This window comes from Pyrus communis, chromosome 15 (assembly GCF_041283825.1).
Source record: "Pyrus communis isolate YQ-2024b chromosome 15, ASM4128382v1, whole genome shotgun sequence".
NCBI classification, from domain to species: Eukaryota; Viridiplantae; Streptophyta; class Magnoliopsida; order Rosales; family Rosaceae; genus Pyrus; species Pyrus communis.
Window position 1 is genome coordinate 37,090,154 of NC_142579.1, and position 25,507 is coordinate 37,115,660.

A 25,507-nucleotide genomic window follows, 5' to 3' on the forward strand; every position below is an offset into this window, starting at 1 on the left:
ATGGTCTAGTGACAATGGTCTTAGAAGATTCCTTTTTGAATCATCTACCCCGACTTTTTCAAGCAAAAAGACACTTTAATATACACTCTTCCAAAGAACTGACAGTGAGATTTTCATTGATATTGTATTGCTCTTTTAAGCATGTCATCAACAAGGGATTCTATTTTGAATTCCATTTGTTGAATATAGAGGTGTGATATCTACACATCTCATTTTACTTCTCATACATTCTTCTAATTTTCGGCCGTCGGATTAGAAAAATTAAAGAAGATCAACGGACAGAAATTAACAAGGGGTGTGTGAGAAGTAATTTGAGGTGTGTGGATAGCACATCCCTTGAATATAATAACTATTCTCTAACTTTCTCAAGGGATAACCTAAAAAGTTTTCTTTCCAAATACAAAGCAAAGGTTGCTAACATCTTTTCGGAAAAACCTGGTTTGCTTCATTAGCAGTTTTTTTGTTAGTATTTGCCTAACGGTCAAAAAAAAAAAAATTGTACGACTCAACAAGTTTATTGAAGGTCTTGCAACAAAAATCTTTTCTTTTACCCTGACTTTTTCCAGCCAAAAATACTTTAATTCACGCTCTTGCAAAAATAAATAATGGAATTTTTTATGATATTTTATTACTGCTGCAAGCATGCCATCAACATATAATTCTTTTTTAATTCAACTCGTTTAATATAATAGTCGTCATCTAATTTGGCTAAAAGATGACGTAAAAAGTTTATCTTTCCAAATTAAATGCAAATGTTTTTGAGAAACTTGGTTCTCTTTATAATTCACCAGCACCACCTTTTTGTTAGCTTGTGCCAAATAGTCAAAAAATTGCATTTGTGAATCAACTAGTTTAATGAAGGTCTTGCAACAAAAATCCTATCTTTTACCTCGACTTTTTGCAGCAAAAAAACACCTCAATTATGCTCTTTCAGAAACCGAGGGTGATATTTTTCATGATCTTTTGTTGTTTCAATCATGACATCGACTAAGGATTTTTTTTGTTTTTCGCATTCAATACCAGGTTTATTTTTAAATTTGAGAAAAATGAAAGTCATATATGTTGTTTCATAGAGGAATTTATATCAAAGGAAATTTAGGTTAATATAAATAATTTTTTTAATAATCATCTCACGCGTGTTATTTTATCCAACTTTGATTAATTTGTTGCTTTTTCAATTTTGGAAAAAATTAACCAAGGTTAGATGAAAGGTCACGTGGCAGATGATGAGTTATATGGTGAGCATACACCATAACTGTTTTGGTGTTAAAAAGTGCACCCGTTGTTTATATCTGGCAACAAATGAAAGTAATCTCTACTAATTAATAAAAACACTCATTGTCAATCAAAATCCTATGAAATTACTAGTTTAACCCTCTAATTAAAATAGAACATGAATAAGAAATATGGGGCAGAAATGTAATTTTACACAACCAAATTTTGCTTTTTTTTTTTTTTCCAAAGCCTCACTATATGTAATCATAACATATCTCTAATTAAAAATAAAAAATAAAAACTTCCCACTCCCACATTCTCTATCACTCCCTTCCTCTCCCCTTCTATTTCCAAAACAAAAATAAAAAATTTTCTCACACACTTTGTGTGTGCCCATATACTAGTATCCATTTAGTTAGTTGTTTTGGAATTGGGTAATGTTAGAGAGATTAAATTTGTAGATAAAGTTTTAAAAACTAAAAGACATAGACCTTATTGATTGATTTATTACTTAAAAGTTAATAAACGTGCTCATTCATTTGATGACGTATTATTTATTTTGCAAATTTAATCTTCCTAACATTACTTTTTGAAATTACTGTTTTAATCCTAACTGATTGATTTAATATTTTGAAATTTTAGTTAAAAAAAAAAACAATTGTTGGTATCATAAATGCTTTATTAGTTGGCAGTTATACATCCATTGTCGTTAAGGTAATAAAAGATTGGTACCAAAACGATATTTAATATTTGTAGTCCGAAGAAATCGAACTCGAACTCAAAAAAAGAAAAAAAAAAAAAAAAAAGGGAAACTCGAAAAACTGTCGCTGAGAGTTTCGTTGGCTGTGATTGAGTGCTCCCATGGCGCCCTCCAAGCTCGCCATTCTCTCGATTTTTCTTGCCCTAATTTTCTCCCAGATTCGGGCTCAAAGTCCACGATTAGAATTCTCGGAAGGCTCATTGTTCGACCCGTACACTTCGAATACAGGTTCGTTTCTATCGTCTTCTGCGAATCCTAGGGTTTATTGGGTGAAATTTGTGATTTTTTAAGTGTTTGTCAATTCGAATTTTTCCCTCAATTTTCTCGCCATCCAAACAGATGTACTGAAGTTAGAGATCCTTTGGTTTTTCAATTGGGAGGTGTTTGTATTTCTTTCCATTTATAATTTTGTGTTTCTGTTTTGGAATCTAGGTAATACTGCAATTAGCTGAGCTCTGGTGCTTACTTGTAAAGCCTTGACTTTTCAGTTTCTATAATTTTTAATCAGAGCAATAAAGATGCGTAATTGTTTATTTTGTTACTTTGTGAGTAGAAACAACATTGATATTAGATAAATTTCGATTTCGAGCATTTTCAAGTGTTTTTAGTGCTGTTTGGGTTTTCCTGGCTAACTGTTTGTGTTTCTTTAATGTTGAATTTAACCACGTAAAAGGGAATAATGAACCGGATAGCATTCATCCATTCCAGGGTGAAAATCAAGTCTCTACAGGTAAGGCATATTTGCATGGAAATTCAGGGATGTAGCTTCAAACAACTTTTTACTAAATTCACGTCACTCCTACCAACCACAAATTCTCATGAAAATTCATTTCTCTGACTGAAATTCAAAACCCAATTCTAATACCTGTCAAAATTCACATAAAATTCATCACCCAAAACTTGATCCGCAAATTAAATATTAAACTACAACTAATCAGCAAATTACAACGAATTTTTACTTATATAAAAGTTGATATTACATATCTCTTTCAAACACGCCTACACATATGCCAATTGGGCTTTTTTAAATTGCATGATATAATTTTGTTAAATTAGAATAAAATATTTTTCCTTTATTTTTCAAAGCAACAATTAATCCTAACTAATTAATTTAATATTGTGAAAATTTAGTAAAAAAAAAATCAATTGTTAGTATCATAAATGTTTGATTAGTTGACAGTTATAAATCCATTTTCCTTGAGGTAATACAAGATTTTTTTGGTACCAAACGATATTTTATTTGTAGTCGGAAGAAATCGAACTCCAACTCAAAAAAAAAAAAAAAATCCTCGAAAAATTGTCGCTGTGAGAGTTTCGTTGGCTGTATTGCATGCTCCCATGGCGCCCTCCAAGCTCGCGATTCTCTCAATCTTTCTTGCCCTATTTTCTCCCAGATTCGGGCTGAAACTGGAATCTCATGGGAGGAAAACAAGCGAGACTCTCCAGTCCCGGCGGAGAAACGTGAGAGCCCTCCGAGGGGGCTTTTTTCGTAAGCTCATGTATAAGATCCACCGTTCGTTTCTATCGTCTTCTGCGAATTCTAGGGTTTATTGGATGAAATTTGATTTTTCATCGATTCGATATTTTGTTAGGACCCAAATCTCAACCCTAACTCAACCTTAACTACTGCAATGGAAGAAGAGGGAAGGAAGAAAGAGAGGAGCAATAATTTTGGTATTTGATTTCTTATGTAAAACTAATATGAAAGATTTCTGGGAGCTGGCCTCCTTTTATACAGTCACTATACTTTTTAATGCCAGCTGGCATGTTTGAAACAATCCTTAACAATAAAACTAAAGAATAAAACCTTCAATTAACTCTCTAATAGGTGATTAAGGCAATCACAAAGCAATCCTAATTTGAGTAGGTAATGCTAGGAAGACTAAATTTTAAACCAAATTTTGTAAATTAAATGATGTGGATGTTGATAATTAGATTATTACTCAAGTGTTGATTAACGTGCTCTTTTTTCTATTGGTGACCTATCATTTGATTTGTAAATTTGGTCTCTCTAACATTATTCATTTTGAGTTCATAATATTTTTCCCTCTGTTTTCTCGCCATCCAAATAGATGTTACTGAAGTTGGAGATCCTTTTGGTTTTTCAATTGGGAAGTGTTTGTGATGCTTTCCATTTATAATTTTGTGTTTATGTTTTGGAATCTAAGTAATACTGCCAATTAGCTGAGGTCTGATGCTTACTTGTACAGCTTTGATTTTTCTTTTTTCATAATTTTAATCAGACCAATAAAGATGCTGAATTGTTTAGTTACTTTGGGAATAGAAACAACATGGATATTAGTCGAATGTCGATTTCGAGCATTTTTAAGTGTTTTTGAGTGCTGTTTGGGTTTTCCTGGCTGACGGTTTGTGTTTCGTTACTGTAGAAAAATCCGAAATAAAAAAGAACAATGAGCCTATAAAAGAGGAGAAAGTAATTCCACTCGACTTGGATAGAATTTCTTCGATCGAACTCCAACTAAAAAAGATAAATGAGCTTATAAAAGAGGAGGAGGAAGTAATTCAACGGAAGTCGGATGGCATTTCTTCGTTGCAGAGTGAAATAGAGAAGAAGATCGATGATTTGCTTTCAAAAATAGAGAAAAAGGTGAGTTATTTTTTCTCATTTGGAAGAAAAGTTATTTTGTAGCTGAATGTGCTCATAGCAAGTCCTTTGTGATTTTAATTATAAGAACAAAACATTGTTTTGTACTGGTAAAGTCTATGCGGAAGCGCATTTTTCTAGATGGGGGTTGGTGCTTATGCTCAGTCTATGTTTCTAAATTTGTCTTCAGGTGGAAATGTGGAAGGCAAAGTTTGAAGCTACTCTAAAAGAAAAAGATTTAAATGAGGTATTAATTTGCATGAATTCTCTCTCTCACATTTTAACTGTCTCCCAATATTTGTCTATATTCTTTATGAGGTAGTTGAAAATTCAGAAAAATCAATGATCAAGTGAGTTTCTTAAGAACATAGAATTTGAAGGTTTTGTTTAATCTTGTCATGGAATTAAGGTTCATTCTATGCAGGTCAACGAAGTTGAAAAGGAATTGCAACGTAACGGGAAAGGGGACTTGAAAGACCGGGTAAATGAAGCCGAGAAGAAGATCGATGATTTGCTTTCAAAAATAGAGATTGTGAGTTTTTTTTATTTTTTATTTTGTCATTTTAACTGTCTTCCAATGTTTGTTTATATTCTTTCTGAGATAATTGTAAATTCAGAAAAATCAATCAAGTGAGCTTCTTAAGAACATAGGATTTGAAGGTGTCGTTTAAGCTTGTCATAGAATTAAGGTTCTTTAAAGTTCATTTTTACAATCATCTTCTATTGAATATTTTAAGAATATAATATAATGTAATTAATATATATATATATGTATGTATGTATATACGGCTGTTTGACATATGATGGAATTGGGTCATTGACCCAACAATCACAAACAATGCACCTTTTCTGTTTTTGCGAAAAGACATGTTGCATCCCAAACAGATGCATTTTTCTCTTGTATCAGACATATCTATGAAACATTGCTGCAATGTTCAGTTGTATCTTGTGGTGAGAGGACACATCCAAAACCAAAAGATATGTCTAAAAGGTGCAATTCTCTTTATATATATTGGTAATATTAGTAGACGAAAATCATTCAGAAATTTGTTGTCTACACAATTTCTTTGCTCTCTCTTCTCTCTCTATCACATTCATACAATTTCTTTCTAGTTATTTATAAGGAAATACAATTCGGTTTTGCTAATCGAATATTCCATACTTTGTTGTATCCTGGAAGTGACTTGCTAAGAACCCTTTAGCAAACTCATTCGAGTGGGGGCAAATAACACTTTAAAGAAACGATTTAAGTCGTACCTTAAAGTCATCATTCAGATTATTCTCCATAATTATACATTTACTCTTAACATCTTCAGTAATTTAGATAACTCATTCGTCAATGGTTCAGTTGGAATCTGAAAGTGATCCGAAAGCTTGGTTTGCTTAGTTTTTTTCAATTCGCACATGTGCTTTTCTTTTTACTGGTCTCTAATATGGTTTCAGACATCTTTCCCTTATGTTAGATATGGTATTCGAAGTAGTGTGGTGGTTAGATTCAGAAGGTACAATTAATTGCCGTATGGTCACTTGAAGAACCTTATACCTCGCTTCTACAATTTTCTGTTTTACAAGTTTATGCTTAATTTACTGAGTATTGTTGGCCTTCAATAACTGACGAGGTCCTTCAAATTCTAGTAGTGCATGCTACTGTCAGATACAAATTATTTCAATGGTTGATTGCTACAAGTTCGTTTATTATTCCTTTGTTTTCCATTTTTTATTCTTCTCCATTTGATGACGATAATTATCTTGCTTTGACCAATCAATTCATCGTAACATAAGATGACATATATGTTTGATATGCTATCTTATAGTGACCGCATTGAACAGTCTACAGTTCATATGTTACTTGCTGTTGAAGACTGTGACTGCATATTGTGAATGAATTACGGTTTCTTTTTTATTCCTTTTGATGTTCTTGCCCTGGTGGATGCACCCGTAGCCTAAGCCATTCAGCGAACGACCTATAGTAGTTTATTAAATTTTGTAATCCATATATTTCTTCAAGGTTCAAGGGACAGTAAAAGATTTGCTGAAGAGGCATGAACTGACAAGACCTGTTGCTACAAAGGAATTGGAGTGGTTTGCGGTGCGTGTAATGAAACCAATCTTGCATTTTTTTTTTTGTTTGTTCTGTTTTCTTTCTTTGAATTTTATTTTTGATCTCCTTATTTAGTCGCAATTAAAATGTTGCAGGCCTCGGCTTTGTTGGCCCTGCTCATTATAATTCTGGTTCAGAACTTTCTCCTGACTTTTCAGGTTAGTTACTTATACGTGCTTATGCATGCACACCGCATTCTCTAAACGAAAAGTAATCCTAACATATTTCTGTTTGCTGATTGCGACTTTGTGCATCGTTATGCAGTACAAACGCTAAAAAACCTGTTCCAGGTACCAACCATGCGTGTCGTAAGGCTAAAAGGGGCCATCCAGAGAAGTAAGCTGCTACTGGCTTTGTTTACATGTCCTTTTTCTGTGTATGATTGAATCGTCTGTGTAAAATGTTTGAAACAGTGATGCACTAGTTAAACGTTAAGATAAGTCTCCGAGTTGGTGGTGTGTAGTGTGGGCAGCTTTTACTTATGTTGTTGAAAGGTGTGTTTTAGTTTATTTTTCAGTTGAAAGGTGCGTTTTGGTTTATCTTTTAGTGTACTCGGAATATAAACCGACAAACTACATATCAATATCATTGTATATACGTGAGGTTTCGATTATAAATAGTCGTTGAATTTACATAACTCATTATTTTGATATTTGAATTTCAAAATCGATCTTTGAAATTAACTACCACACATTAATTTAATTCATGATGTTAATTTTTGCTAAATGTTTTTTTTTAATAAACGATATTATCTACACTAATGAGGTGAGAAGTGGGCTAAACATTAGAATATGCTAGCAATAATGTGGTTCAAATGCACATTTGACGAGAATAGAACCTAAGGCTTGTCACTTACCAGTAAAGAGAAATACTACTAGACTGTAGTACTAAATGACTTGCTAAATGTTATGTTGATATGTCCAATAATTTGATGCCACATGCATTATATTAAAATATTTAAAATTATTTGTTGTTCTAAAATTTATTTTTATATAATGCACGCAGCACGCGGCACCAAATTATACAATGTTCTTAGATGATTCCTTTATTTAATCATCTACACCGACTTTTTCAAGCAAACATATAATTCAATATATGCCCTTTCAAAAACTAACGATTAACTTTCGATCATATTCTATTGCTCTTTCAAAGTTTCAAGCATATGCCATCATCTTTTTTTAATTCCAGTCGTTGAATAAAATATTCTCTAACTTTGTCAGAAAATGACCTAAAAAGTTTTATCTTTCTTACCCAATGCAAACATCGCTAACATCGTTCTAGAAAACTTGGTTCACTTTATTAATCACCAATACTGTCTTTTTGTTAGTATTTGTCAAACGATCAAAAAAATATAATATAACTCAACAGATTGAAGGTCTTGCAATAAAAAACTTATTTCTACTTGACTTTTTGCCACAAAAAATACCTCAATTTATGATTTTTCGAAAACTAATAATGGCATTTTCAATGATATTACTTTAGTCTAAAGAAAGCATTGCAATAGGCACTGTTCTTGACTGTTCATGGTACCTGAATTTCAGTTTATTTACGAGGCTGCCACTGACTCTTTCTGCCGCCCGATCTTCATGCCACGTGTTGATGATCGTGGAAAGGCAGGGGTGCGATGGTCATTTTAGTCTGTAGGGTTTCGAACGGGTTGGGTGGGTTAGAGCATTCCCACCGTAGCAAATTGCTCGGGGGACAGTGTGCAAAACAAAGGCCCGAGGGCCGGTGGCAGGCCTCCAGTGTGAGGAAGCCCGGCGGAAGGGGGAGGCCCGAGAAAAGGGCCCGTGAGGGATTGCCAGCCCTTGAGCCCGAGGTGGGGATGACGTCATGCTGACGCCAGGGTGGCGTCAGCCTAATATTTTATTTTTTTGTGTCAGGCGCGTGCACCCCACCTGCGCGTGGGGGCGCGTCCCGACAGAAAAATCAGAAAAAAGGGTTTTGTCAGTGACCGTTGGGAAGCCACGTGGCTTCCCACGGTGCGTTAGATCTTAACGGTCACTTAATGTGGACCGTTAGATCTCAACGGTAAAAAAAAAAAAATTAAGTCAGATTTAATATCCACCGTTCGATCTGAGATCAACGGTGGATATTAAAATGCTTTATAAATAAAAAAATAAATGAAAAAATAGTTTTAAAAATCTGAAAAGTTACCGTTGTGCCACGTGGCACAATCTGGAGCGTTGGAATTCAAATTTTTTTATATCCAACGGCAGAGATTAATTAATTGAATAAAAAATTTAAAAAAATTGTAAAAAATTCAAAAAAATTCAAAAAAATATCTGAAAAATCTGAAAAAAATTGTAAAAAAAATTGTTTTTACTTTTCTATAAATACCTTCTCATTATCATCTACCTTACACAACAATTTCATATTTTCTCAACTACTTTCAATCACATTCCTTTCTTTGTCTCAAAGTTTGAATCCATTTTTTTTCAACAAAATGACCACTGGTGCAGGTACGAATTGGTCTCTTATTGAAGATGTTGCGTTGTGTACTAGATGGGTTGAAGTTACTCATAGTTCGCTTACGGGTAATGAGATGCAGTTGCTAGAAATGTGGAGTCTTATTCATACCAATTTTCTTGGGAAAATTGGTGGGAAAAGAACCAAAGAATCGATGTCCAGTCGTTGGAAATTACTTAGCCAATCGTTTAGTACGTGGAGAGACGCTTTGGCACAAGCTAGTAGTAATATTCGAAGTGGAGAAAATTACTCGGATCAGGTAACAATATAATTATTTGTTTGTATTATTTATTTGTTATCTACATAATTTATTATTTATTGTTTGTATTATTTATTTGTTACGTACAAAATTTATTATTTATTGTTACTTATTTGTTACATTATAATTATGTTGTTTGTATTATTTATTTTTTGTTTGTTTGTATTATTTATTTACTAAACTTGGAACTCTAGCCCCATGTTATGATTAACATGACATATATATATATATATTTGCTAGTTACTTATTTTCATTAATATTATTTATTTGTTACTTATTTTCATTATTTACTAAACTTGAAGCCTTCTTACTTATTTTCATTATATTTGTTACTTATATATATATATGTATATATTTGCTAGTTACTTATTTTCATTATAATTATTTATTTGTTACTTATTTTCATTATTTACTAAATTTGAAGCCTTCTTACTTATTTGTATTATTTATTTGTTACTTATTTTTATTGTGTAGGAACTTCAAGCACAAGCTTGGTACGCTGCCAAAACCAAAAGCAAAAATAAATCATTCAACCGGTGGGAATGTTGGAATATTGTCAAAGATTGTCCTAAATTTAGAATTGTGCACGTCGGTCCAAAAGTGCACATGAACAGCACCCCTCTACACTCTACACCCGATCATGTTAATGAAGATGATGCAGAACAAGTGCCCGAAACGCCCCTCCCTGAACAAGCGTCGGGTTCGACCCGTTTTCCAATTAGGCCTGAAGGTAAGAAGGCTTCAAAGAGAAAAGGGAGTGCTTCGAAGAACGATTATGCAAAGTTCATGGAAGAACTTACTCGCCAAGGTGAATTGACTTTGGCGAGGGACCTGGCGAAAGATGAGGCTGATAAGGCTAGAGAGGCATCAAAACAAGCAGTTGTTGAGAGAGAATTTTATGCTAATGAGAGAGAAAGAGAGCTACTTAGGCAAGAAAGGGAACATGTTAGAGAAGAAAGACGGGCTCAACAAGATCGTGAGATTATGAACATGTCTTTAGAAGGGAAGTCTCCAAATTCAAAATATTTTTGGAAGTCAGAGAAAGCGGACGTGGTGCGAAGGAGGCGTGCAAGAGAAACGATAGCAAGCCAAGGTGGTTCTAGCACCACAAGAGAAGATCATCCTAGCACCACAAATTGGTTAAGTGATGATGAATAGAGTACTTTTTGTAATCGGAGCCCATAATTTTCCAATCACTTTGGGTTGTAATTTATTATTTATTGTTTGTATTATTTATGTTGTTTCCAATTTCTTGAATATTTATTCAAATTAATTTGGTAAGTTATTTATTAAAAGTCCATCGTTCTAATTAAAAGTCCTTGTATAAAATAATTAAAAGTCCATCGTTCTAATTAAAAGTCCATGGTTCTAATTAAAAGTCCTTTACATAAACATAAACATACTAAGAATTACATATACTAAGAATTACATAAACATAAACATAAAAAAATTACATAAACATAAACATAAACATACTAAGAATTACATATACTAAGAATTACATAAACATAAACATAAAAAAAATTACATAAACATACCAAATAATAAAACACACCAAATAAGAATTACATGAACTTAATTATCTTCAGCTTGTTTCAATGCCCACTGGTACTCAATCAAGTCAATTTGTCGGGCATTGTGCATGTCTGGCATTTGAAATGCAGTATATCGTTGAATGAGCCTTTCATTGTAACGTCCATCCCTTTGTAATGGCTCATGTTGCACGGGCTCATCGGTGGCGTCATGAGCACAATATATACGTGTTCTTGAATTGTTCATCGGGTCTGGCTCATATTCATCAACATCTTCATAATCGTACTCATCTTCCACAATCATGTTGTGAAGAATGATGCACGTCATCATGATGGAGCGAAGCGACTCTACATCAAACAATCTGGCAGCACCCCTGACGATCGCCCAGCGAGCTTGGAGGATACCGAAACAACGCTCCACATCCTTCCTGCACCCCTCTTGACAGCTTGCAAAGTGTTTTTCCTTTGCACTCCGTGGACGTGGCACTGTTTTGACAAATGTTGACCAGCGGGGGTAGATGCTGTCAGCTAGGTAGTATGGCCCGTCGTACATACGTCCGTTGACCTCATACGTAACTTTTGGTGCCTTTCCTTGCAGGACATCGTTGAACACTGGGGATTGGGCAAGGACGTTGATGTCATTTTGAGCTCCCGGGACCCCGAAAAAGGCGTGCCAAATCCATGTATCAAAAGATGCCACCGCCTCCAGAATGATACTTTTTGCTCCTTTTCTGTCCCCGTAAGCGCCTTGCCATGCACTTGGACAGTTTTTCCACGTCCGGTGCATACAATCAATGCTTCCAATCATCCCAGGAAAGCCACGCATCTCCGCCTTCTTCAACAGCCGCTCCAAGTTCATGTGTGTAGGTTTGCGGAGGTACTCAGCGGTGTAGATAGATTCGATTGCTCCGCAAAACCTCATCAGGGACTCAAGAATGGTTGATTGCCCCATCCTCGTTATCTCATCCACTTGGTCTGCAGATGCTCCATATGCAAGCATCCGCAAGGCAGCAGTAATTTTTTGCTCAGGCAGTAGACCCATAGCACCAAAAACATCTTTTTTTTGCACAAAATAAGAATCATGGTTGCAAACAACAATCATGATTTTGTTGAACAAATGTCGTTCCATTCTAAAACGACGTCTAAAGTACGTATCAGGGAATGCACTATTAGGAACAAAATAATCATCCAATAGTTCCATACCTCGTCGTTGCCTGCTTCTATCAAGGTTTCCGGAACGGCTGGGCCTGCAGATCTGAGCCGCAGCTTGGATGACTCGACGGGAATGTGAGGCTCTGCCCCTTCTTACTTTGTCATCTCTCATTTGACGCTCCTCATCCTCTTCCCTCTCATTTCTTACCCCCTGGTGATTGAATGTTGCTTCTGATTCGTTAAACAATTCTTCCTCTTCCTGATTGAATTCCCACATCATCCTTGAGGAAGAAGAAGAAGACATTGAAAGAAAGAAACAGAAACTATGAATAATGATACAGATTTTTGTGAATAAGGAAGCAGAAACTATGAATAATGATAGAGAGCTTGAGAATTTTGGTGTGAGATTTGTGAGGATGGATGGTGAATTATATAGAGGATTCAGAAAGGATTAGGTTGTGCATAATGCCACGTGGCATCCCGTCATTCATTACAAATCTGATGGAAATCTATCCTCAAAGATTGTAAACAGATTATGACACGTGGCATGCCGTCATTCGTTAAAAATCTGATGGAAATCTATCCTCAAAGATTGTGAACCGATTATGACACGTGGCGCGACGTGATTGGTTAATAATCTTATCAGAAATCCATCACCAATAATTGTATTATTTTGTAATATTTTGTATTATTTAATAATACTTCGGATAATGACACGTGGCGCAACGAGAACGATTAAAAATCTTATCCGATATTACAATTAAAATTATTTTGTATTATTTTATAAATAAAAAAAATACTAATATTTTATTGCCTATTGCCAGGGCTATTGAAGTGTAACGGTGGAGATGCAAATTCTATTGCCAGGGCTACTTACTGTTCATTAAGGGCAGTTACTGTTCATTAGGTGGATTGAATAGTGTATTGCCAGGGGGAGGGCTCCAACGCTGGAGTTGCTCTTAGAGACTTTCATTTCCTTTCTTTCTGAGCTGCAGTGGGACTCGGTGAGAGCATGCCGTCGGGAGAGAGAGACCGAGCGAGCAGAGAGAGAAGAGAGACACGGAGGGAGAGAGATAGGGATTTGGTGAGAGGAAGGCATGCGGCTTGCAGGCAGACAGAGTCACAGGGGGTGTACGATTCGAGGGAGACAAAGGGAGAGGGAGACAGCGCGAAAGAGAGAGTGGGAGAGGGAGGAGTAAGGATTGCTCGCTGAGGGTTTCACAGTTGGGAGGCCATGCTGATGGAGATAAAGATGGGAGAGGGAGAGGGAGAGAGGGAGACAGAGACAGAGCGACACAGAGAGAAGGAAAGGGAAGAGTGGGCATCTCAGCGCCATTGCTGCAGATCCTTGATCTTGTTCGATCCCATCTCCGTGTTCTTCTCAGCCTCTCACAGTCGCAGCATCACTCGCCCACTCACTCACTCACTCACTCACTCACTCACTCACTCACTCACTACAGGTACACCTTTTAAACCACCTTTTGTATTTTTGTCTGTGAACAGGGAGAGAGAATATAACCATGCCTGTGTGGTTGCTCTTCAAATTAGTGCATTATCATGGATCATGTCAGGTTGTGTTCTCAGTTTATAACCATAAATATTATCCATGTAATTTAAGCTTTGTTGTCAGATGGAAATTGATGTTTAATAGCTGTAGTAAAAGAAATATTGTTTTTGGTCATGTTGGGTGACCTCCTCTCCTCGAGATAATTAGAAAACTCTTTTGAACATGGCTCTTTTAATTTTTGTATATATATATATATATATATATATATATATATATATATATATATTTTAATCCTTATCAAAGTTGGTTTCTTTAATGAAATGCAGAGGCTGCTCAGAAGGAATTGAGGAGGAGAGGGAAGGTTTTGGCGTCGAAAAAGTCATCTCGGATGGCTGCTGAGGGCTTGCTGGCTCTGGCTCAGAATGAGAACAAGGCTGCTATTATTGAACTTAACTGTGAGACTGACTTTGTTGCTCGAAATGATATCTTTCAAGTGTGACTGATATGATTCCTCCATATTTTTTTAGTTCTATTTGATTAGTTGTTATTATAAGTATAATCCCACAACAGTCTTTGGAGTTGGAGGCTTTTGCTCTGTTGGGTTTTTTTCCAATAACTCAAAGGGCCGAAAGGTATTCCCTTTTCATATTCTTCTCTCCCAATTTCTTTAGGGTTAATTTCAATTTTCTTATGCTATTTGCAGTGGTGCTTTTTAGGGTTAAACTATTTGATTTCACAGATTCATTACAGACACAGTAAATAGGTACATTTTAAATTCGTATTTCATAACTTGGTTGCTTGATTCTACTGCCACTGTTCATCGGCTTCTCCTACGAGACAGCCGGGGTATGCAGAGATCATAATAGATGGGGTTTTTTTTTTAAATTTTTTTTTTTTTTTAATATCTTATACATAGTGCTCTTAAATTTCAACATCTTATTTATAACAATGTTGCCAAAATGCATTCTGATTATCAGGTATATCACTATGGAAGAACTAGAGCAAGTCCTCCACGAATACGGCTTGCATGGTGAATTTTAATCTTTCCAGGTACACCCATATCTATATCCTAAACAACTGTTATTATGTATCAGTTTGTTCGAGTCAACAAATGTTAAGGTCAATTTATATAATTTATTTTTGGCTTTCCAGGTACAACCATATCTCACTCCCTCTGGTACTCTCTCTCTCTCTCTCTCTCTCTCTCTCTCTAAAATCTCTGTTGGGTTTCTACCAATATGTCAATTTGTATAATTTATTTTTTGATGTGAGATTTGGTGCATTTGATTTGGGTTCTGGTTTGAGATGTTATTTGGATGATTTCTTTTTTGAGTTCGATTCATGGTTTTTGCTTTAGATCTCTTTTTTTCTTCTTCTTCTTCTTCTTCTTCTTCTTCTTCTTCTTCTTCTTCTTCTTCTTCTTCTTCTTATGGTCGCTGTAGCTTGCTGTGCATGTGATATTTTCTTCCATGTCCAAAACTATCCAAATTCATTACTGCATTTCAAGAGCTTGCGACTTATAACTTCGCTCCCAACTCCCAAGTGAGTCCTAGATAGCAAATCACCCTAATCGGCACACTCTAATCGATTACAAGTTTTTGGATCCTAAACACTTTGAAAGGGTTTCCAGAAAAGACATCTTTCCAAAGGCGAGTAGTGACACTGTCAATTTCCTCAACGAATCTTCACTGGAATTTTCCCCGTCATCCTATATATTGCAGCATTAACACATTTGATAAGAAATTTTCAGTTTCTGGTCACTTAAGATGGCAGGAAAATGAACACAATAAATTATCCATGGTCTTTATCATGCTAGCTGACAATTGGAAAGTGCCTGAAGTTATTAGTTATTAAACTCTTCCTTTTTGTTTGAAATGCGGGTGGTGTTGGACAAATGGGATAAAAGAAATGGTTGTTTCCCTGTGTTTTACTTTGTTGGTTGGCAAGAAGCATGTTCAGTTGATTCAATTTATTCTTTTACTTTCTATGAAACAATCCTTTGCAGTCCTTTGGTTTCAAGGTTTTAATTTTTTTTTTTTTGAACCAGCATTCGTGCTATTTTATCGATTCACTACCCGATTAATAAAACTCGTATTTTATTTTTATTGATTTTTGGCATCTGATTTTGGTTTTTGATGTTTTCTCAGTGATTGACTTCTTTGGTGTTCATTTTTTGATGTTTTCTCAGTGGTATGGTGACTGCCAGAATGACTGGGTTTTCAATTTTATTAGAATCGATTTTTAAGTCGCCGGGTCTGTATCCTTTTTGGTCAGTTTTGTTTTAATCTCATAATCTTTGTTTCCTTCATCGCTAAATTTTGAACTTAAAACATGCAGACTATGAGGGACACCATCCATCAAGAGTATCGTGATGTTGTCGAGAGGCAAGTTTTTACAGGTTTGAACCCCTCACTTGCCACTCATCAGTGGTTGCTATTTCTGGAGCTTCTACTTGAATTTCCATGATCTGATTTTATAGTTTATTTCTCTTGCATTTTGTGAATGTCAGTGATGGGCACAAGAGCTGATGAAGAGGTAAAACTTATTGCACTGTTGAAATTACGGTATATCTATAGATTCTATACCACTGTGAAAGCTCATTTTCTAATTATTTAACTTTGTACAGACAATTGAAAGATTAATCGAGACAAGAGACACTGAACAAATTTTCCAGAAGGCAATCCAAGGACAAGGGGGAGGCCAGGTTTGTTAAATATCCTTTTTTATTCTCTGCCCCCAAATAAGCACTTTTTACTATTGAAATTGTGCATTCTCTCACAAACTTGACACATTTTTTTACATCTTGAACAATTAATTTTAAGCTCCTAACTCTTCTAGCTTGGGTTGTTCAAACACTTAATTTTCTGATTAAGATTGATCATTTCCAAAATTGTGTATCAAATTGTAGATAATGGACGCTCTGGCCGAAATTCAAGAGCCACATGATGCTGTTAGAGATCTTGAGAGGAAGCTGCTCAATTTACAACAGGTATCTTCTTAGTTTGTTCAATGATGTGTACTCTCTGATGGAAATGAAGTTGCTATATAATACAGATGTCTTCCATAGGCCTTACTTTTAAGAGTTAACTTTACAATTTGGTATTGCCGTAATGAATATAATAACATTTTAGATTACATTGATCTGTATTATTTTAAAGTATATATAAAGATTAATTTATAGGTGTGTACACTTAATATTGGATATATGATATTTTTCAGGTTTAGTTTGATTCCAACTCCTTTTTTTAGTTTATTTGAATAAAAAATTGGTAAGTTCGAGTCCAATTTGATTATTTCTTGCTTTTCTGCTTAATTCTGCTTCTTTTTTCCTGCTTTTCTGCAGCTTATCTGAAAAGATAAGTAGAATTTTATATTCTCTACCCACTTTTATTCATGATTGCTGTTGGCTTTCTTTTTTTAGAAAGGAAAAGTCCCGCTCTCCTTGGACAATACCATCTTTCTCAAAACATGGATCTTGAAAGACATCTGATAGAATTTATTTTGAGTCTAAATTATTAAATTAGGAGACCTAAGAAGATATTTTGTGCTGATTGCTATTTGATAACTCTGGTTTTCTCTTTTGGCTACCATCTTGCTCTCCTCTTTTTCCTCTTGCTCTGCTGCTTTTTCAGTGTTACAACCTCTCTGCAAAAAACACACTGTGTTATGCATGTTTTTGTTCATGCATCTATTCTTTGTTGTTGTGATGGTGACTCTGTGAATGGAATTCTCAGTTATCTATTCCTCTACAATACATAATGCATCTGATTTTTCTTCATTGATAGATGATGCCACATGCTTCAGATTTTTATGCCATCACTCTGTTGGTTCTTTTGTGATTGTTATTGTTTATTTTAAAATGTGTATGATGTGTGTCATGCACAGATTAGAGCATAGATCCAGGATTTACATTCAACATAATCCTCACATCAAACTTAGTTAAGTTCAATGTTGTTTTTTGAAACTTAGTATGCTGTTATCAGTAACGTTAAGTTTAAGTCATCATTTTATCATAACATTATGTATTTAAATTTAACTAATAATGTAAAGTAATAAAATGAAGTAACAAAACAATATTCATTGACACACGCCAAAAACAAGAATCTTCATTAACGTTATTTATAAACCAATAACATTATTAGAATAAAAATTAATCTTAAGATTGTTAAAATCATTTTACTGATCATATATCCTTAACGTTATTAGTAATAATTTTATTTAAGGTTATTAGACACTCCTTAATTAGGGTTATATTGAAATTCGGATTGTTACAAAGCATACTGAGTATAATGTTAAGGTTATTAGAATAAGTTATTATCATTTTACAAATTAACTAAGTATAACGTTATCGTATACGTTAATATTCTTTGGTGTCAAACATCATTTCGATCTACAGTGTTGTAATTTGATGTTAACGTTGTTAGTGTGGTTTTAAATTGAGCAGAGGCCATAATTTTTTTTTATCAGAGAAGGAATCATTCAGGTCACTTTAGAAAATGGATGGGTATCTGGTTATTAATCTTTGTCATTTGAGTGGTGTAGCTTTCTTCACTAACGAATGTAACCATTAAGACTTGGAATGTCTTTGGGGGGTAAGAAATAACATTGCTAATTTCGAATTTTTTTTGAGTATGTGATTCTTGCAAAAGAGTTGTAAATATCGTTGTAAATATGTGTAAATACAGTTGTAAAACAGAGAGAGGAAATTAACTTTAAACAGATAAAGGAAACCAAATTAGAGCAAAAACTTCCAGTCTTTATAAATGTGAGGTTTTTCAGTGTGTTTTGTAAAAAGGTTTTAATCTTTCTTAGAAATATAGCTTTCTCAGTTATGCAATGCTTTGAATGAAAAAAAAAACCCGTTGTAATGTTGGTGTTTTGTGTATCTGTTTCACATCTGTGTTGCAAAGATTTGATTCAAATTGGTGGATTTGGGTAAGAAACTAAGAAACCGTAACATTTCTTTCAGTTTTAAGAGCTGAAATGGACATGCATGTGTTTCTCTTTGTGAGATATAAGGGATTGAGGAATTTTGAGAGTGGTGGCTAGCTAAGGAATAATTTTTTTGTTTTGGGATCTAGAGTTTGCAAAGTTGATTTCTCTTGATTTTTTGTTGTTTTAATATCTTTTGTTCATGTATTTGAATGCATTTTTTTTATTTCTGCCTATTTATCTAAACCCGTATTCAATATGTTGGAAATTCATCGGAGAGTATTGGGTCTAATCATTTCCTTTTAATTTTTCAGGTTGTTTTTTTATTTCTATAGGGGAGTTGCAGGTGTCCATGTCAGATTCATAAGGAAAAAGAACCATTTTTGTGCATATATTGAAACATGTAAGAAATTGTTCTCCACTAACATATTAGGAAAAATTAGAATTTTTCCAGTAAATTTGTTCTCTTTTGGTTAAATAGTTTAAGGCAATATGGACAGATTACTTCAAAATTCAAATTGAATGATGGTTTATTGGTGTGAATTATGTTACATGTTTAGTTTCTTTTAGTTTTATTATTCTGATAGATGTGTATGTATTAATATTCAATTTATCCCCATTCTCTTATGGTGTTTACTAAACTGTTGTGCACTATTGCTGTACAACCTCTGATGGTTCCATTGTTGGGCAAAAAATTGAGATTAAATTTAATTACAAAATAAAAAACTAGATCACTGCAGACTCTGATGTTGTTTGCATATTTAGTTGTTTTGTAACTTAGTTGATTTGGGTTTATATAGGTTTTTTCGTCTTGGAGCCACTGGCTTGCAGGTTTTCGAGTGTTAAATTGTTTACTCCTTGCTATAATATATTCTACAATAACATGTTAACAATTGTTTCAGACAACATGGTCTGACCGCATTTCCAAAGCAAATTAAAAAAGTAATGATCAATTCACATGTTAAAAAAATTATAAATTTAAAGAACATAAATCAACCACCACTGCCTGCTTAGTTTAACACAGATTTCCTCCACTTGATTGCTAAGAAATTGTTCAGAAACAAAACAGCTTAATTTTAGTGCTATTGTCGTGATGAATGTTATTTGGACTAGCTTATTAAGTTTTGGATAACTTATGAATTTAAAGGTCTTCAGTTTTAATATTTAAACAGCAATGTGTGTTTATTTTTCAGTGCAGTGGTTAAAGAAGAGTACAAGAAAAGTTCTGTTTATTTCTTCAGAAAAGATTAAGAAAGGTGAGTTGGACATAGAAGATGGAATTTCAACTTTGAGTTTTAACTCTTCACTGTTTATTTTTTTATTCAGTCTTTGGCAAGCCATCATACATAATAACATAACTTAGCATTTACCAAACAATTAAACATGTAACATAACTTAACATTTACATTTTTCATTTACAGTTGGTAGCCACAAATCAACCCACTATCAACTTGATATCAACATTGGAGTGTGCCTTAAAAGTTTAAGTCATGTTTTTTATTCTATTTTATAAAATGAATGAAGTTCTGAAGTTTTTGTCTTATGAAACTTAGGTAATATATATCATTTCTTAAACATAATACATGCAAATACAAAAAATTGTAAGCTGTATCGATGAAACATTTTTTATGTAAAATTTTTGTAACATTTTAGGTTTAAGAAATATTGATGCCTAAAATCCTGTCATCAGTTTTTTCCATCAAAATTTTTCAATCGGTTCAGTTCTTTTCAAATATGTATAATTTCTTTGTGCAACGTCTCTTTTAGTTTCTTGGTCAAGCATTTTAAGTCATTACCAACAATTTAGTAAAAGTAGTTTTATAGAAAATGCTTGAGCTTCTTGCAATAACTTTTGTTTGCAAACGTTTTCCAACTTATTTGTTATCAATATTGTTCCTATTTTTAAAAACCTTTTTTCAAGTCTGCTTGAATCAGGACTTATCGAATCAAGGCAGCTGCAAGGAAATTTGAGCTTTGGCATGTATAGATACGATTTTGCAACGAAGCTAGGTACCTTCTAGACTTATTGGATGTGAAGATTTGTATGATCGAATTTGTGATTAAAATACTTGGATTTTATTAAATTTTTCATGATTTTATAGAGTTTTTCGTTTAAATTTGTGGGTTTTAGTTTAAATTACTTATGCTCCAACCCATTTCAACAATTTATCAAGCTTTAGTTGAAGCTCTTGGGAAGCATATCCATTATATTGCCAACCTTGAAAAGCCTTGGTAAATAATGTCAGTTGTTGCTTCTCCAACTCTTTTCCCTAATTTAGTTTTTTAAGCTTCATTTCTTCTTTCCTATATGTAGTTTTGATTGTGTTGGGAGTTAGTAGCTTTGGTTTCGACATTGTTTTGTTTGTGATAGATCTCAATATATTGCAAATATTTTGCAAGTTGAGGTACTAAAGATTTTGCATTAACTTATTTTTTCATTTGCCCGTGTTCTAATCCAAAATGTTTAAAGTTGGTTGAATATTACAAACTGGTATAGGTTTGGTTATAATAAAAGAAGTAATATAAATTATTACTATGACACAGTAACATTGCGAGAGGTCTTTTATTAATCTCTCTATCTATGACAGTACCAAATATATCATAGATGAGACTAATATTTAAAACCTTGTTTATTATGGTCTTTGTATCCGCCAGCAGGGGTAGTTTACCTTGGGGGTTGCAACGAATGTGGAGATTCGTTAGACCAATGATCAATTGATAGAAATTATCATTAAGCCAAGCAAAAATGACTATTAAATCTTAACATTGGGAGAAAACTAGGAGTCAATTTTTTTTATTTTTTTTGTTTAATTTGCCAATACTAGGAGTCTCAAAACCAAGTAGTGTTATATTTGAATAAATTTTTATTTGATCGACTGAAAGTAAAAATCATATTTTTTTGGCAAGTACACACGAACTTACACTCCTAAATACTCTTAGCACAAATGAATGATGGACTCAGATAAACACCCACAAATACATATACTGTGCACAGATACTATAATGGTTTCTTCTCAGAATGCTTATCAAGACCTTCAGTAATGACCCTTCTAAAATGATGGATATATTGTCGATATTATTGATCAATTGAGTATGCATGAGAACTTTAAGTAATCATTGCCATAAAAAGTTGAAGTGATGACTCACACCAGGAATCAGTTATCTCATTAGTAGCTTTATTTTTATCTAAGATCGAATTTGATACCTGTAGGTGTACATAGGTTAAATCGATTGTTAAGATGACAATTTAATCACTTTTCAACGTCCGATATCTCCATCTCCCTGTTCTGGATTTTTACTTACTTGAAATGAATAGATTCTAGGCGTTTCATTTAGCAAAATGAGCAGTGGATAGTGCTAACTCATTTTTCTAACATTCACACCAATATGAGCACTTTTCTTGGCAATATAGTGCTTAGCGTAAAATTAGAATGTGATTCAGTTGTATTGAATTTGTTCAATTAACCACTAGTCCATTTATAGTTCATTTAATCTTTTGAATTAGTAAGCTACTGTGTTGTGTCCTTTACATTTCTTGGTATGCTATTGATATGGAAAACATCATCTATCTGTTCTATTTATTGCATGACATAGGAATCAAAGTAGACTTGGCATCCCTTTTGTGGTCTTTTTTGTGTTAGCAAATGCCATCAGATGGGCAAAATCATATCGGCTACAAAGTGCAATGAATGCTACAGGTTACTATGTTTCGCCATATGCCTTCTTTGTGGCATTGCCCTCTCTGCGACAAGTAAGCATTATAATTTCACTTTGTGGAATGATATTAAGTTGACTTATGGAATAATACAAGGTTGTGTCATGCATGAAAACTATGAATCCATTTCATCATGCATTTTTTACTTCAACTACTATGTTTTTGTTAAATTGACTGCAACTCATGCTGCAGTTTGCTTCACAAACCTCTACAGTTAGCTTCCATACAGTATGTTGCAAGTTTGAGTATATTTCTACATCTTAATTTCTGCTCTCTGTGCTTGCTTCAAGTTTGTAATTTTGCGTGTTACACTGCCACTTGATTTGATTATAAAAATGTAAAACAAAATCTGTCAATGATTTACAAATTTGTATTCGATTTTTTATGTTTTTCCAGTGTAAGGCATATGTTGCACAAACATGTAAATGGTACAAATTATTTGGTTTTGGACAGTAAGCTTTGAGAGTTACAAGAAAAATCAAGAAAATGTCACTTATCTATCCCTCTGTTCTTTCAAGATTATGTTTAATTTCTTCAGGTTAAATGTGTCTTATTTATGCACTTAAGGCTGGTGCATTCAAGGTCCCGTAGCAAAACGTGGGCATATTTTCTAGTTCTATTGCTATTTCAAGCAAGCCATCAACAGAGAATTCCTTTTGAATTCCAGTGAATAACCTAAAATTCCTTTGAATTCCACTCGTTAAATCATCAGCACCACCTTTTCTTTAGTACCTGCCAAACAGTCAAAAAGTTGTATGTGCAATGTTATTTGGGTCGATCAGAACCCATCTTCGTTGGTGCATGTTTTGAACAACAATGATTTACCTTCTCCTCATTAAGTTTTTTTGTATCGGCAGGGGGCGATGCTTTTGCATTGTTGCAGCGTCCTCTTTGATGTAACCCCCTGCACTGTTTTAGTTTATTGCTTGTTTAACTTTGTGCTTGCCTCGCTGTAGGCTCTCTTTGTTTGTCTTGGCATCTTTGTCCTGGAATAGATTTCCTAATTTACCCAAAAAAAAAAAAAAAAAAAAAAAGGGTTGCACGTACAAATCAACTAGTTTAATGAAGGTCTTGGATCAGACGTCCAATCTTCTACCTCAACTTTTTGCAGCAAAAAGCACTTCAATTACGCTTCTTCAGAAACTCACATTGATATACTTTTTATGATATTCTTTTGTTGTTTCAAGCATGACATCAACAGAGGATTTCTTTTGTTGATAAAAATGAGAGTCATGTATGTAAAGGAATTTATATCATCTATTTGCCTTTATATCAAAGGGTTAACATAAATAATTTTTTTTTAATTATTGTGACCCTATAGTTTGTTTATTTCTGATAGCGTTTTTGTAATAAAATAAATTCAAAATTTTCACCTAAAAAAGTTCAAAATTAAACAACTCAACGAATTTTTACTTATATAAAAGTGGAAATTACATATCTCTTTCAAACGCAACACATTAAATATTCCTATTATTAGCCTACGCATATGCTAGTTGGGGTTTTTTTGTTAAATTATACAATTTTGATTTTTTTTTTAAACAAACGATATTATCTACATTAAGGAGAAGCATATAGGCTAAGCCTTACAATGGACTAGTAATAATATGGTTGAAATTCACCTTTGTCAAGAATTGAATATAAGATCTCTCACTTACAAGTGAAAAAGAATACCATAAACCGTAGTAATAAGTGACATACAATTTTAATTTTAAATTAGAATAAAATATATTTTTTTCTTTTTTTGCTAATAATAAAATCTTTTTCTTTTTTCAAAATTCAAGTAAAAAATGAAAGTAATATCTTGTTTTGAAATTAATATTTTAATTCTAACTAATTACTTTTCTCTTTTTTTTTTTTTTTTGTTTTTTTGAGATTTTAGTGAAAAAAAAAACAATTTTTGATAAATACTTTATTAGTTGACGGTTATATTCACTTTTAAACGATATGTAATATTTGTAGTTGGAAGAAATCGAACTCGAACTCCAAAAAACAAAAAAAAAAAAAAAAAAAAAAAAAAAAACTCGAAAATCTGTCGCTGTGAGAGTTTTGTTGGCTGTGATTGCATGCTCCTATGGCGGCCTCCAAGCTCGCGATTCTCTCAGTCATTCTTGCCCTAATTCTCTCCCAGATTCGGGCTGACGCTTCAGTCCCGGTGGAGGAAGACGAGCCAGTGAAGCTCCCCCGATCGGACGGCCCTGAACCGTCCGCTCTGAAGATCGAGTTGGATCAGCACAGGGCTAAGATCCACTCCCTAGGTTCGTTTCTATCGTCTTCTGCGAATTCTTTATTGGACGAAATTTGTGATTTTTCAAATGTTTGTGGATTCGATTTTATCCCTCGGTTTTCTCGCCATCCAAACAGATTTTACTAAATTTAGAGATCCCTTGGTTTTTCAATTGGGAAGTGTTTTAATTTCTTTCCATTTATAATTTTGTGTTTATGTTTTGGCATCCAAGTAATACTGCCAATTAGCTGAGCTCTGGTGCTTACTTGTAAAGCTTTGATTTTTCAATTTTTATAATTTTAGTCAGAGCAATAAAGATGCTTAATTGTTTAGTTACTTTGTGAGTAGAAACAACATCGATGTTAGTCGAATTTGATTTCGAGCATTTTAAGTGTTTTGAGTGTTGTTTGGGTTTTCCTGGCTGGTGGTTTGTGTTTCTTTGATGTCGAAGAATTCGACGCCGGTGAGAAGATTAAGGAACTGAAAAAGAAGAATGAGCTTATAGAAGTGAAGGAGGAAGTAATTCAAGGGAACTCGGATAGCATTTCTTCGTTGCAGAGTGAGATCGAGTCTCTCAAAATTCACATAAAATTTATCACTCAAAACTTAATCAGCAAATTAAACTACAACTAATCAACAAATTACAATAAATAATTCCAAGAAAAAACGAAATTAACAAAATTAATCAGAGAAATATAAACCACCTGAAGTCCCAGAGAGCTCCGTTAGCGAAAGCAGAGAGAAGAAGAGACTGAGGCAATTTCGTCGAAACGACTGACTTTTGTTTTCGTGACGCGATTTAAGAGTCTTCCGCCACTGCCTGTGACTGTTCGATCGCGAATGTTTTGGGATCTAAAGGTATTTGAAGTGTTTTTGCATGATTAATTAGCATTTTTACTAAAGATTGATTTTTAAAATGTTTTCTTTAAAAACACTTATCGAATGAGCCTCATATATAAGTGGCGTTTTTATCATAAATAGTCTTTGAAACTTACTTGACTCATTATTTTGATTCTTAAATTTCTGAAATTAACTA

The 25,507-nt window shown here is 33.8% G+C and overlaps 2 protein-coding genes across 25 annotated transcripts; both read left to right on the plus strand.

Annotated features, from left to right (window-relative positions):
- Nucleotides 1-1,917: 1,917 nt before the first annotated feature.
- Nucleotides 1,918-7,318, plus strand: LOC148690963 (uncharacterized). 5 transcript variants are annotated; one of them, XM_088685366.1, is made up of 7 exons: nt 1,918-2,203; nt 4,363-4,583; nt 4,771-4,827; nt 5,005-5,112; nt 6,589-6,669; nt 6,777-6,839; nt 6,946-7,318. In XM_088685366.1, exons 1-7 carry the CDS (start codon nt 2,077-2,079, stop codon nt 6,955-6,957), a joined length of 669 nt encoding a protein of 222 aa, XP_088541492.1. In that variant the 5' UTR covers nt 1,918-2,076; the 3' UTR covers nt 6,958-7,318. The 5 variants fall into 5 exon arrangements, with proteins under 5 accessions (XP_088541492.1, XP_088541491.1, XP_088541490.1 ...); XM_088685365.1 differs by having other exon boundaries at nt 1,964-2,203; nt 6,995-7,318; XM_088685364.1 differs by having other exon boundaries at nt 1,980-2,203; nt 4,990-5,112.
- A 5,734-nt stretch (nt 7,319-13,052) lies between these two features.
- LOC137740917 (putative syntaxin-131) lies at nt 13,053-23,684 on the plus strand. 20 transcript variants are annotated; one of them, XM_088686639.1, is made up of 12 exons: nt 13,053-13,553; nt 13,927-14,363; nt 14,578-14,650; nt 14,753-14,777; nt 15,789-15,998; nt 16,110-16,135; nt 16,227-16,304; nt 16,509-16,589; nt 18,847-18,935; nt 19,726-19,788; nt 20,468-20,542; nt 22,815-23,684. In XM_088686639.1, the coding sequence occupies exons 8-12, from the start codon at nt 16,543-16,545 to the stop codon at nt 22,859-22,861; spliced, it is 321 nt and encodes a 106-aa protein (XP_088542765.1). In that variant the 5' UTR covers nt 13,053-13,553; nt 13,927-14,363; nt 14,578-14,650; nt 14,753-14,777; nt 15,789-15,998; nt 16,110-16,135; nt 16,227-16,304; nt 16,509-16,542; the 3' UTR covers nt 22,862-23,684. The 20 variants fall into 16 exon arrangements, with proteins under 20 accessions (XP_088542765.1, XP_088542773.1, XP_088542756.1 ...); XM_088686647.1 differs by lacking the exons at nt 14,753-14,777; nt 22,815-23,684 and adding an exon at nt 20,664-22,745 and having other exon boundaries at nt 15,789-15,853; nt 15,938-15,998; XM_088686640.1 differs by lacking the exon at nt 13,053-13,553 and having other exon boundaries at nt 14,098-14,232; nt 14,304-14,363.
- Nucleotides 23,685-25,507: the final 1,823 nt, after the last annotated feature.